Source organism: Mustela erminea, chromosome 10, assembly GCF_009829155.1.
Source record: "Mustela erminea isolate mMusErm1 chromosome 10, mMusErm1.Pri, whole genome shotgun sequence".
Classification (NCBI taxonomy): domain Eukaryota; kingdom Metazoa; phylum Chordata; class Mammalia; order Carnivora; family Mustelidae; genus Mustela; species Mustela erminea.
In genome coordinates, this window is record NC_045623.1 from 33,851,397 (window position 1) to 33,865,942 (window position 14,546).

Sequence of the window (14,546 nt, forward strand, 5' to 3'; positions counted from 1 at the left end):
GAGAAACTATGCTACAGTTCTCTCTCTTCCCATGATTACTCAGCTAATTAATGGTGGCAGCATTGAGACCCAAACCCAGGCCTCCTGATGGTAAAACCTAAGTGCTTTCTATGGCGTCATGATGCTGGAACCTGGACACTAAGGTGTCTACACCCTCCTGTGCCGTTTTCTGGAGACCTAGGCAGCAAAAAACAAAAGTAACCTGCAGCAGATAGAAGAGCAAGCTAGCTCACCAAGGTTAGATTCCCCTGACCTTCTGTATTCCTTCCCAGTCCTTTTAAGGAAGAAAAGTACGTGAACTCATTTCATTTTATTTCCTTCCTTCCCTTCGCTAGGCCTGACCCACAAAGACACAGCCGAGGAACCAGACCAGTGGGAAGCTGAGATCTCTAAAAACAGTTTCACATCTGTGAAATTATAGGATGCTCCATTAATTCCAAAGAGAAGCTGAGGGTCCAACTTTCTCGAATTCCCCAGGGGTCAGATGGTCATTACAGCTGGGACAAAAACCGCAGCGGAGCCTGGCGACTCTTGAAAGAGCTAAGCTAATGGTGAAATGCTTTTGGCTTTGAAGGAAGCATGGGGGGAGGATAAGAGAGTTCCTTCCAGTGCGCCCAAAGGCATCTCTGTTTTTATTCTGTCCTCTCACTTGAATTCTTGAGACCCCATCTTCTCTGGCCTCTTCTTAGAAAAATAGCACAGCCTTGAGTCCTGAGAAGAGGGAAGTTGGGTGGCCTCGGGCTAAAATGGGAATTCCAGGATGATAATTACTCTTATGGATAAAAACCATGAGTAACAGGAGCCTCCCAAGCCACTAAATAAATAAATGACTAGTGGATGTCAGATACAGAGTTATTAAGATGATCTTAAAAGTATACTTACGTTGGGAAGAAATCAATTTCAGAGGCAACTATAAAATTTGTGGGCTCAATCTGAGGCATCAAATTAGTCTTCAGGGGCGCCTGAGTGGGTCAGTCAAGGTTGAGCATCTGCCTTCGGCTCAGGTCATGATCCTTGGACCCCAGGATCACAAGCCAAGCCGAAGGCAGACCTGTAACAGACTGAGCCACCCAGGCACCCTGGAAACCCTCTTTTTAAAAACAAATCAGTCAACAATACCAGAATACTAAAAAGACACATATTTCAATGTGTGTAACTGTGCTTGTGTGAAGAGTGAGAGGTAAATACCTAATAACCAGCTTTTCTGGCTTAATCCTGCCTGTTTCCCTCAGTGGTGAGAACAGTGTCACCTGAGTGGAAATTATACTTGGCAATGTGATACTGTGTACCTCACTGAAAAGGCATCCCTATCAGACAACTTTTACTGTGATCTGATACAGCGTAAAAAATAAACCAAACATGAAGAAGAGAATGAAAAAAGATGGCACTACAGAGAAAAGATACTATCTAATACATTTTAAGAGGAAGCTCTTTCTTGTCAACAATTCAAAACCACCTCCATCTTGATGGAAAGAAACTCAGTACCCGTTCTTCCTCTCCTCAAACACAAAGCACTGCCACCTTCCCCATGCTGTTCCTAGCCCACTAGACCTCCCCTGCTTCTCTTCCTTTGAGCACTTAATACAGTGTCATGGTTATGAGCAGGGCTCAGAAAAATCCCACCACAAGAGCAAAAATTCCTGGCTCCGCCATTTTATTAGCTGTCTGACCTTCAGGATGGTTACTTAACATCTCTGTCCCTCCTTTTTCTCTCGTCAATAAAATGCAAAAAAAAAAAACCAGCACTCATCTGAGGCTACGGTGAGGCACTAAACGAATCCGGACAGGTACACTGTAGCACGGTGCCTGGCACGTTTGTAAGCACTCTACTACAGCCAGCTTTGAGTGATGGCGATGATGACAATAAGGACAGTTGTGCTTAACCAGACTGTGGTGGAAAACAAGGACCTGGGACCCCATAAGTCCCCCAGGCAACCACATGGACAGTCCACTAGAAAAGAAAGCCTGTCTTATTCTGTTAGCCCGAGGGGACTCGACTTGATTCTTCTCAGTGGCTCCAGTGGCTTATCAGAAGAGGCAGGCTTTAAGGACCAAAGCCAGGGCAGGAGAGATATGGAGGAACAGAGACAGAGTGCTTAAGTCTGGAAGAAACTAGTCTGGGGCAGCTCTGAGAAGCAGCAGCCAGTAGTTGACAATCATGGGATTTAGAACTTAGAAAGAAAGTAACAGGCCGGTCAGATAGGCACATTTTGTTAATAGGCAAAACTCTCCATCACCTTTCCTTCAAGGTCCCTTCGGCGGGAAGCATCTTCTAGAAAATCCTCGGCCTCTAAGTTCCTATAGCACTCCTTCACATTTTTACGGCTACTTTTTGCATCTAATTGTTCTGGAGAATAACTGATGTCTTGATTTGATTTTAATTTCTGGAAGGAGGTATGTGTAGGCTGATACTCCTGCATCTCTCTTCCTGGCCTATCTCTGTCCCAAGGCTGAACCCCCACTGTGGACATTTTCACCTGGAAAGTACACAGTGTGGTGGAAGGCTCTGAGTGAGCCAGGGCTACAGAAAAACCTGTTACGATAGTAAAATAAGCACACAGGTGGCTAGGTCTAGAGAAAAGGGCACGGACCAAAGGAGTGTGCTTGCTTTTATCTCTCTGAGGCTTTTGTGAAAACGCTGAGTCCCAGAAGTTCACAGGTAAAAGATGAAGCCTTCAGTGATCCTAAATACTGAAAAGATCATACAGTTCCCCCCAAACAGAACTTAAAAGGACACACCATAAAATACTAAGGAAGTCCAGCAAAAGTCTGCTTTTCCCCCATGATGGTCACTTTTTTTTTTTTCTTTTTTAAAGCACTGAATATTAGATTCTTTTGAAAACGTTTTCTAGCGATATATTTGCTTCACAGGTGTCCTCAACACACGTTTCACTTGCCTACTTGGTCATCTAGCTCTACTTGGGCACCACGGGGCTCCCTCCACACCCCGAGAAGCAGGCCTGAGACAAGGGAGTCAGGCGAGGGCAGGAGGGTGAAGAGGGAAGAGTGAAGAAGGCGGCAGCGCCCAAGGAGACGGCAGCTGGAAATGAGGCAAGGACCCATGTCGAGGGAGATCTGTGACTTCGATATCTGCCGGCTTCAATCTAGACAGAACTGCGGAGAACCTTCTCCTTTTACGGGAGAGAAGTTACGACCCATTGGTGACGACTTACTCAAGGCCAAAGCTGCCCGTGTGAGGCAGAGCAGCCTCACTGCCTCCTGGGAGCCCTTCCCACTTAGTCCACCCCCTCCTCTGTTCGCTCAAAGGTGTCAGGGATCAGGGCTCAGACGGGCAGCTCCGAACGCAAGCCGCCACGAGAAAGCGCCGCGGTCTCCCCCGCCTCAATGCCATGTGTTGAAAGCCAACAGAAGAGGCAAAAAAGAGACCAGGCCCCTGGTTATCCCATTCTTCTGAGGAAGCCGTTTGCCCTTCTAAATTCACTGGACTAGAAATGCCTAGGCACAATCTGTTCCCAGGCAAGGAGGAAGTCTGGCTGGATGGGGCCTGGGCTTGACAACAGAGGGCATGAAAGCGCACAGCGCCAGAATTACGCACCATTTACATGCCTGGTGTCCCTCCTGCCTCTACTGGTCGTTGCCGAAGAAATGAAATCACCACTGGATACGGGGCTTTGTGGTTTCCTGATTCCTGAGGGAGTACGACGGTGAGGGATGCTGGGTGAGGACAGGACCCGGAAACCCAATGAGACGTTTTAAGAACAGCCTTGAAAGGGACAGTGTTGTGGTTTTACAGGTTATAAAACTGGGGCAGACACAGAAAATTACTGTGAGGCTCAACAGAGGCTCCTGCTAAGTGCTCTGCATGGGTTGTGGACCCTCTCTCATTTTAATTACAATGTAGACCTCTTGAGTGATAAAAGCTTTCTTGATGAAAACTCATCTCTTCCTTGGAGAGTAACCTTCTTTAAGTACCACTGTGCTGCAGTGCCCACCTCAGGTGGGAAACATATACATAGTACCTAACCTGGACCAAGCATGCCTTTTAATCTTGGGGTTTTGCTGATGTACATAAACCCCTCAGCCTCGTTCCTGTTCCAGACCCCAAACACCTCCACAAAATCAGGCAAACGAAGAGGAGAACAGATGACTACATCTCATGCCTTCTTTCTTCCTTTGAATCCTCTCAAAGCACTCTATGTAATAAAAAGGTCATTTCTCCCAAGGGAAAGCACGTGAGACCTGCATAAAACACTTATGAGCATTAGCATCATGACACGCCCCCTTCTTGGTCCCCATCTACATGCCTCTGCCACTCTGTTCCCTCTGCCGGGAATATCCAGCTTTCTCGGACTCACCTTGACTTCCCCTTTTGATGCCCATCAGTGCCTGTGGGAAGCCTTCCCGAAATCTCTATGCCAGTAACCTACTCCTTCTAATCCTTCATTGAGGCTCTCAGAGACTCCTGTGCATTTTGGAACCTGCACACCCTTTTACAATTACCTGGTTCTGCATCTGTCTTCTTGACTGAGCTGTAAGGTTCTCCAGGGCAGGGACCATTACTTATTCCTGTCTGTTTCCCCAAGGACGAGTCGCAGCACCTGGCACACAGAAAGCATGCAACACGCATACCACTGCGGGGCATTCTTACACACGGTCATTAACTGGATTCTTAAAGTGACACGTAGGCGGGAATTGTTAGTCTCATTTTACAAAGAAACTGAGGTGCAGAAGGGTTTCAGAGGCTCCCCAAAGCCACCATTTCTAGTTCCTTCTGGCCCCAGGCCAGATCAGTTAACCATACAAGCTCTCTAGAGCCGATAAAAGAGAAAGCACTGATCCTCTGCTGTAGGCATTGATGTAGTGACCTGCATATTTGAAGAAGAGATACAAAACGTTCAAATATGGATAAAATTGCTGTTTTGCAAGCAAGAACACTGATCGGATCTGGAGATGGAATTCACACTTATTCTTTTCTCGAGGACCCTTATGTCCTCAAGCTCTGTTAACGTCTGGTGGATGTGCATTAGAGACAGACAAAAAAGTTCATCTGATTAAAGTCATGAGACAAACCATCTCTGGTTAAACAGCCAAGGGGGCCTCCGGCACCTTGAGAGAGCTGGATCTAGGACAGGGGCAGCATCAGCTAGAAGGTACTTGGACAGGGCTGAGTCGCCATGAGGGCTCAGAGAAGCGACTCTACGTGGGAACTGTGGCTGCTGGCAGGACAGGGCTGCTTTGGGTTTCTGACCCTTCATAACCCTCTGAAGTGCACTTGAAACTCCTCAGCTGAGGAGAGCAGTTTTTAGCACAGCTGTACCCTTGAAAAATGGGAGGGAGCTGACATGGCTGGCCTGGCATGTGGGCAGCGTATCTGCACCAGAAGGGTTGAAAGGCTCCTCAGCAGGGCTGCCTGGGTGGCTCAGTCGGTTAAGCATCTGACTCTCAGTTTTGGCTCAGGTCCTGATCTCAGGGTCATGAAATGTGATCTCAGGGTTATGAGATTGAGCTCTGTGTTGGGCTCTGCGCTCAGGGCAGAGTTTGCCTAAAACTCTCTCTCCCTCTCCTTCTGCCTCTCCCTGCCACAAACTCACTCTCTAAAAATAAAGAAAGTAATACACCTTAAGCACTGTGGGCTCTGAGAAACAAACGGAGGGTTTTGGAAGGGGGGGGGTAGGGAGATGAGTGAGCCTGGTGGTGGGTATTAAGGAGGACACATATTGCATGGAGCACTGGGTGTGGTGCATAAACAATGAATCTTGGAAAACTGGAAAAAAAAAAAAGAAAGAAAAAGAAAAGAAAATAAAGAGCTCCGGGGCAATTCTAGTGCACAGAGTGAAGATGATGAGCCCAGCGAAAAGGTCTTCTGGGCCCTTCCTCTTTTGTATGTCCACCGAAGTTTAAAACACTGAAGTGAAGAGCTAGCTGCTCAGCACTCTGGGGCCATTGAAACCATTTTTGCATTACTTGAAATCAACACAACATTCCTCTACTATATCCCAGACTGGGAAATTTCCCAGCCTCTTCTACTCAAACACTTTCAATGATAGGAAACTTACTACCTTAAAAGGCAATTTGGACTTATAGGCTTAGAACAGGTGAATGTTGTAAGGTGCAAATTACAGATCTTCCTCCATTTATGATGGGGTTGTAGCCCATAAGCCCACTGTGAGTTGAATCTAAGTCAAAAACGCATTGAATAGGGGCATCTGGGTGGCTTAGGCGGTTAAGTGTTTGATTTTTTATTTTGGCTCAGATCATGATCTCAGGGTTGTGAGACAGCCCCACATCAGGTTCTGTGTTGGGTGTGGCACCTGCTACAGATCCTCTCTCTCCCGCTGCCCATCCCTACCTCTAAAAAATAATTAAATAAATGAAATGTTTAAAAAAAATGCATTTAATACGCCTAACCTACTAAACATCAGTTTAGAGTAGTCTACCCTAATCATGCTCACATTAGCCTATGTCTGGGCAAAATCAACCAACAGCAAGCCTATCTTATTATAGTAAGTACTGGCGAGTACATGTAGTTTATTCAATACTGTACTGAGAGTGAAGGGCTGTATGGGCATGGTATGGTTGTCAGTACATGGCTGTGTAACTTCATGACCCCTGTAGCTGACTGGGAGCTCAGCCTGCTGCCCGGCATTGTTAAGAGAACATTGTACCAAGTACCGCTAGCCTGGGAAAGATCTAAATTCACAATCTGACACATGTTTCCTACTCAAAGTGTATCACTTCTGCACCACTATAAAGTCAAAAAATCACACGCTGAATCATCCTAAGTCGGGGGTTGTCTGCGTATCTCAGTAAAACTGTGGTGTGTGTGTAAGTGGCCCACAGCTAATGATCTCTAAACTTCAATTTCCTGGGGCATCTGGGTGGCTAAGATGGTTAAGCGTCTGCCTTCAGCCAAGGTCATGACTTCAGGATCCTGGGATCGAGTCCCGCATCAGGCCCCCTGCTCAGTGGGGAGTCTGCTTCTCCCTTTGCCTACCACTCCCATTGCTTGTGCACACACTGTCTGACAAGTAAGTAAATAAAAATCTTTAAAAAATAAAATAAACTTCAATTTTCTGATCCGTAGCAAGTGAGTGTATCTCCTTTGTAGGATGTGCCAAGATTGGAAAGCACCTAGGATCTGGAACACTGTGCTTCCCTTTCTCTCCCTATAAAAGTAGAGTGTAAGTCTTCCCCAACAGACCTTTTTTGGCCTAAACTTCGATGACACTTAGAATCCACGGATACTTAATGACTCTTCATCAGGCTGTGGTTCTTCTATTCACCATCTCAGTTCTCCTGCTCCAAAATCCTCAGATTTGGTTTTGTTTCTCATTTCTTTTTAAAGATTTTATTTATTTATTTGACAGAGAGAGACACAGTGAGAGACGGAACATGAGCAGGGGGAATGGGAGAGGGAGAAGCAGGCTTCCCGCCAAGCAGGGAATCCGATGTGGGGCTCGTTCCCAGAACCTGGGGAGCATGACCTGAGCCGAAGGCAGACGCTTAATGACTGAGCCACCCAGGCACACTTGTTTTTCATTTTTTTAAAAGTAAGCTCTATGTCCAAGGTGGGCTTTGAACTCATGACCCCGAGATCAAGAGCGGCATACTCCACTGACTGAGCCAGCCAGGTGCCCCTGAAATCCTAAGATTTGACAAACGTTTGTGGTGGCATCACTTCCAGAGCATCAGTGGATTCTGGTATGCGCACATACCATCAGCCGCTTACTCATGTTAAATATCTTACAAGTTTTAGGAACCCAAGACTCCCTCCCACCCACATACCTGGTATCAGCTGCCTATAGGCGCTGCACCATGTATGCAGGCTCCCCAACGTTTCAGAGAGGTAATGTGTCACTTTTATTTAGCTCCTCAGGAGTAAGTACAGGGATGAGCTGGGAATTCCTTCTGTTACCTGCTGCTTCAGGCAAGGTGCCCTCCAATTATACCCTGATTGTGTTGTTCCCTCACTGTAAGCCTCCAGGACCAGACACCCTGCTGCCCCTTCCCCTGTCTCCCCACCTCTGATGCTGTCACATCTGTCCAGCCCTATAGCCAGATCTATGGCTCTGGCTAGGCAGCATAATGCTGCAGAAATCAAAACAATGTGGCTAAGACATGTCCAAATCATGGCACTCTCTCACAGCAAGCTACATGGTTTAAATTTTACTTTGAGCAAGCCGTGTAACTCTGAGTATCAGCACCCTCCTCTGAAAAATGGAAACACAGTACCTTTCTACTAGGATTACTATGAAAATTGATATGTTATAACAGAACATACAGCCCAATGCCTAGTACTTAACAGGTATCCAACAAGCAGAAGAGTAATTGTTATCATCAGCACTGTGGTATGGCAAGTTCTCATTTTTACACTGGACTCTGTCCTGAATGCTAACCTATTTTGCTAGGACCCTGACCTTTCTGCTTAGTTCTTGCCATTTCTGTCCTCCAGGGGAGATAAAACCTGGTCCCCACAAAGCAGCTTCCCCCAACCTCCATCCTTTCTCACAGTTCCTCTCCCCACAGGCCCCGAATGTGGACTTGTGGGCTTTTTAGCTCCTATCAGTACCTGCTGATCTATAAATTGAGCTGGGAATCAGGAGACCTGGACCCTAGGTCCTGCCCAGCCACTAGCTATGTAACCTTAGGCCAGCAACATAAATTTCCTGGATCTCTGTTTCCCCTTCTGTAAGGTGATGGCATTAGACAACATGATCTCCAAGGCTTCCTCCTGATGCCCCCCCCATCCCCTCCCACTGGGCCTCTCCCCAGCTATATACCAATTCACCTCTCTTGTCTTCCCACCCATCAAAGGGGAGTCCTTGAATAATGACTCTCTCCCTGCGCTCTGACTTCTGCCCAAGCCCTGGAAACACACTATTACTGGCAAAGAATTGACAACAAGCCACTTAAGACAATGATTTCCCGAGACTAGTCTGGAAACTAAAATTTAGGTATCACATTATGTTTATTGGAGAATGTATTCAAAAACTACATTGTTTATGGGGTGCCTGGGTGGCTCAGTGGGCTAAAGCCTCTGCCTTCGGCTCAGGTCATGATCCCAGGGTCCTGGGATCGAGCCCCGCATCAGGCTCTCTGCTCAGCAGGGAACCTGCTTCCCTTCCTCTCTCTCTGCCTGCCTTTCTGCCTACTTGTGATCTCTGTCTTTCAAATAAATAAATAAAGCTAAAAAAAATTATTTTAGGATTTTATTTATTTATTTGAAAGAGAGAGATAGAGAGAAAGAGCGCACACACAAGCAGGGGGTAGGGGGATGGGGAGAGGCAGAGGGAGAAGCAGACTCTCCGCTGAGCAGGAAGCCAGACTCAGAGCTTAATCCCAGGACCCCAAAGATCATGACATGAGCCAAATTAGATGCTTAACTGAGCCACCCAGGTGCCCCAAACATCTGACTCTCTGTTTCAGCTCAGGTCATAATCTCAGGATCTTGAGATGGAGCCCCAAGGCTCCAAGCTCAGGAGTCTGTTTAAGGCTTCCTCTCCCTCTGCTCCCCCCACCCCCCACCCCGCACTATCTTTCTCTCTCAAATAAATAAATAAATAAATGTTTGTTACCTCCCCCACTAAGTAAATAAATAAAGAGCTCTTTCAGGACAACTAAAAATAATTTCACTTTCAAAAGTTCAAGGCCTCAACAACTTTTCAGAAGCTCAACTGCTCTATAAAATGGAACAGATCATATAGGAATAGAAACTTGTAGATACAAAGATATTTTATTTTATTTTATTATTATTTTAAAAGATTTTATTTATTTATTTGACAGAGATAGATCACAAGTAGGCAGAGAAGCAGGCAGAGAGAGAGAGAGGAGGAAGCAGGCTGCCTGCTGAGCAGAGAGCCTTATGCGGAACTCGATCCCAGGACCCTGAGATCATGACCTGAGCCGAAGGCAGTGGCTTAACCCACTGAGCCACCCAGGCGCCCCTACAAAGATATTTTAAAGAATTTTTAAAGTTATGTAAGTCAACTGCTCACATATGAATTTAGAAACTAAAGATAAACTAGAAAAATGAACAGCTACATCTTTACATACAGAAGTTTTTCAAACCAATGTATATGTTACCAAGAAGATACATGCACTACACAGAAAAATTTCACTATATGCATATTTATATAGTTTCTGAGCTTGCTAAGGGCTAACTCCAGCTGCCTTTAAATTTTAAGCTGACATTTGGGATAAAATACCTGTGAATTTTTCCAAGCTGTCAGCCTGTTTACAACAATAGCTAGAGAAAACATCCGAAGTCTGCCAAGTTTGTAAATACAAAGAGGTTTAAAACTTTTGTCAAATTAAGAGGAAAAAAAGAAATTTGAATGCCATCTAACAAATGTTTACAATGTATTCTATGAATATAGAAGGCTTATCTTTTGGGGGGAAGTAATGGAAAAGTCCTCATATGCTCCTAGTGTGCCCAGTTATCTATTTAAGAATATGTAATAGTTCTGCTTCTCAAAAATCTTCACTGTTATCACACATGTTGTTACTAATTTCCCAGCATACCTATCCATCCTCAAGGAGTTAGTCAACCATGCTCACAGGAGCTACTGAGGTACCAGCCTGTCTGCTGAGCGATGGGGTGGGTGGGCAGAGGACCAGTCTGGCTCCTGGGGATAACAATGAAAGGACATCAGAATGGTGCAGGGAATACAGCTTTTTCCTCTTTTAAACGCATGGTTCTTTCTGAAGTTGGTAGAACCTTCCATAATGTATAAGCCAAGAGCTTCTTCACCTACACGGGATAGCTCGTATTCTGAGGGAAGAAGGAGACAACTCTTTAAATGGTTATTTATCTTGCCTTTAGGGAAATATACTTATGTCGTTCACATCCAAATAAGGGTAAGTATCAATTATTTTTCTACACCTCAGCTTACTTAATATTGTGCTGCTACTGGACCCAAACTTTGTTGGCATCATAAATAAAATAAGAATAAACAGGTGATGAATGAGAGCCTGGGATGTTCTCCCATGCCAACCTATGAGAAAGCCTTGAATGCCCATGCACAGGGCTCTCTGTCCTGTTCCTGTCCAGGCCTACATTTAAATCAGTGATATTGCTGCAGAAAAAGTTTTGATTGCAGAAAGCTTAAGAATAGAGCAATAAAGAATCAGCAATAAAAATTCCTCAACAGGTTGAAAGAGGGGCCCAAACAATACATAAATATAAATACTTGTATTTAGTAGGAATCAAGTCAAATGATTTAATTAAAAAAATTTCAAGAGCAGAGATCTGGGTAAAAGAACTGTTGTTTTTTAAGGTTTTTAAAAATTTATTTATTTGACAGAGAGAGAGAGAGAGAGAGATCACAAGTAGGCAGAGAGGCAGGCAGAGAAGTTGGGAAATAGGCTCCCCGTTGTGCAGAGAGCCTGATGTGGGGCTCGATCCCAGGACCCTGAGACTATGACTTCAGCTGAAGGCAGAGGCTTAACCCACTGAGCCACCTAGGTGCCCCTAAAAGAACTGTCTTAACAGTTACCATGTTTATGAGAAAAAGACTTTGAGGTTCTCTTAGATTGGGAGCCTAACGGGAGACAAAGATGAGACTAGCCAGCAATCAGACATTACCAGACGGACAATGACTGGGACGGGAAAGGGGGTGGTCCCACTAATCTTTGTGCTTGTCAGAGCATGCCTGCCATTCTGTGTTAAGTTCTGGGCATCAAAATCCAAATGTGACCCACAGCTATTAGATGAACCAGGGTTGTGAAGGGTCTAGAAAGATTAACTTGAAAGCATTTAGTGAGTACTACAATTCGTACAAGGTATGATAAAGTGTGCTAGTACCCAGGGGTGATAATGAATGAAAATAATAACAACGAAAATAACTAGATTATCTTATCCCAAACTTTGCTCAGAGCACTTTCTAGGTGTTAATTCATTTAACCAGACAAGGGACTTTGCTTCTTGGTGATCTTCCAGATCTCTGAGGTTTCCCCATTTCTGCCCAAGTGAACAACCCCTAAATTCACGTTGTATTTGATCACTTATTCTTCCCTATTTTATACCATGTTTCCCCCATTTCCTTTTGTTAAAAATAACATTAAAAAATTTTTTTTGAAAAATAACATTTAAATAAGCACCAAACTGATATATACCCATCATTGTCTAATTTTTTAAAAGTGACGTTTTGGTTATAAAGTTAATAACAATGAGCAAAGAAAAGTCAGAGAACACAGACACAGAGAGAGAAGTAAAAGAAAAACAAATCAGATGATTTTCCGACCTTTGTTACCACTTGCGGAGTTCCCCTCCACTTTCTGCTGTGCATACATTTGTGGTTTTCATTTTACATAGAACTTATCATCCTGCACATGCATATTTGTATTTGACCTGCTTAACCTGACAAATATTCTTCCCTTTTACTCAACAGGCTGTTACTGCCAACTTATGGGCTGTGAATATACCATATGTTTGGAGATAAAAAGCAAGGGAAATGTTCCGTCATTCCCCCCACTTTAAGTCGCTCATTACTAAGTGATTAAGGTTTCTGAAAAGATGTCCTTGTCCTTGGAAATGAATGCTAATAGAAAAAGAGAAGTAGTCTCTTAATTGCTACTGTGATTTAATGAGCACTTACTGGATAAGGAGAAGTTTTACTGAGTGACCGGATCCTTTTTCCACTACTTAAACCATTAAGAAAAATCTTAGGTAAAAAAGAAAATCCTAAATGTAGCTGCTAACTCTTAGGCAGTGACAAATCACTACCCCGTCTTGAAGCTCTTGAGAAGAGAGCCCCCCTGTCCTAAGGCAGTCTCTCCTACTCTTCATGAATTGGCAGAAGGAGGAATCTTAGGCTCCTGACGTTCCTACTCCCTGCCAGGAATAAGGGGCTATATACCTTAGAAAATGGGAGCGAGAACTTCAAAGACTGATGAAATTAATCACGGATGATATATGACAGGGAACGGATTGTCTCATTAATATCCCTCTCTCCTCTCCTGTACCTCTTCTCGTGGAGATAAAGGGACAGAAGGAAAAATGCACGTCAGTCTAAATGTCCAAAAAATATCTGGTTACACCTGAAGAAAAATCATGGGAAGGAGTCTGGGGAGTGAACTTAAAACGCCTTTTTGACTGTTCTGCTTCCACAGCTTGACAGCTCAAGTCATGGTTCGTGGTATTGAGGTTGCCGGCACTCTTCCCATGAAGGGCTCTACACGCCAGGTTTTCACTAATGCATGAGCCCGAGTGGCTTATTCCATTGAAGTAAAAGGTTAAGGAATGGCCATCAATCCAGCAATAGTAAAGTAAAGATTCTCTGGGAGGTTTAGGAAATGTTTCTTAGTGCCATAAACGGGAAACTGATTATTGCTTTCTTGCTCTTTCCAAATCCCCTAAATTCAGAAACATCTTCCTCTGGGCAGTTTAATACTCTGGTACTAACATTCCTAGAATGTCCTGATGCCATTATGAAGGTAATATATTCCAAACCCGTCAGAAAATTAATAATCAAGGCAGAAATGAAATGGAAAACAGAGGGCTATGTGTCAAGGTATTAAGCTCCTCATCATTTTTAAGAAAGATGTTATTTCTGGGCCCCCATGTTTCCTTTATGACTAATGATGCATGCATATTTTAAAATATAAACAATGCCGTGTGTGCATTTTAGGTCGAAGCAACAGAATAAGCAAAGGCACAGAGGTAGGCCCGAGTTCATCATATGCCTAAGGTTAACATGTCTGTGTGTCTGGGGCAAAACTGTACTGAGTCATACAAAATGAAGTCAAAGGGTTAAGGTTTCACTAGATTTCAGAGAACACTGAAATTCAAGGGAGTTTGGTTTTATTTAGTAGGGCAACAGAGAGACCGTGCAAATTCATAATAACACAGAACAGAGCTTTGGAAAGCAGACTAAGCCCATGATACATGAGATACAAGGTAGCAGCGGTTAAGGGGGTGGTTAGAGCTGCTGGAGCATAGTTGGGTGGGTTGTTACATTGTGTGGCTGGTGATGAGGTCAAATCTGCTATCAGTGGGACCAAGAAGAACGGGGCACCTGGGTGGCTCAGTCGGTTAAGCATCTGCCTTTGGCTCAGTCAGGATCCCAGGGTTCTGGGATTGAGCCCCACACTGGGCTCCCTACTCAGCGGGGAGCCTGCATCTTCCTCTCTTCCCCGCTCATGTTCTACATCTTTCTCTCAAATAAATAAAATCTTAATAGCAACAACAAAAAAGAGCAAAGTGCAGTCTCAAAGAAGAAACACAGGTGGGAAGTGTGATGGTGTGGCCAGAGGAACTGAGGTGAGGACGGTTCAGTGATGCCAGGATCTGCCAGTGCATCACCAAGTGAGCTGTCCTGGCTCAGTGTTATTGGCCGCCGTGCACCTCTCTGCTTCAGGCCGTGCCTGACAAGTTCTGTGAAGCCCACTTCTTTCTGCTGTCACATCAGTGCCCAGAGAAACCACCATCCACTTTACAACGAGGAAGCCTGGACTTAAAGACCCTGAGGGCCTGCTGAAGGCCACGGGCTGGAAGAGCTGGGATCTGAACCTCTGTCGGCCTACTCTGGCTCTCGCTCACTCCATGCTTCTTCCCCAGAAGCTTCTGTCTTCCAGAAACAGAAGCC

The 14,546-nt window shown here is 44.8% G+C and overlaps 1 protein-coding gene across 9 annotated transcripts in view; it reads right to left on the minus strand.

The window, feature by feature from the left end:
• LRRC8D (leucine rich repeat containing 8 VRAC subunit D) overlaps positions 1 to 14,546 on the minus strand; it is a 119,099-nt gene that overhangs the window by 37,636 nt on the left and 66,917 nt on the right. The window contains exon 3 of one of the 9 annotated variants that reach the window (XM_032361191.1): positions 3,557 to 3,649. The exons of 7 other annotated variants lie outside the window; for them this stretch is intronic. Coding sequence is in view for 1 of the 2 variants with exons in the window: in XM_032361188.1 (XP_032217079.1) it covers positions 3,557 to 3,652 (96 nt within the window). In the remaining variant the exon portion in view is untranslated. Of the gene's footprint in view, positions 1 to 3,556; positions 3,653 to 14,546 lie in introns of all 9 variants that reach the window. One more of the 9 variants, XM_032361188.1, reaches the window with a different exon arrangement.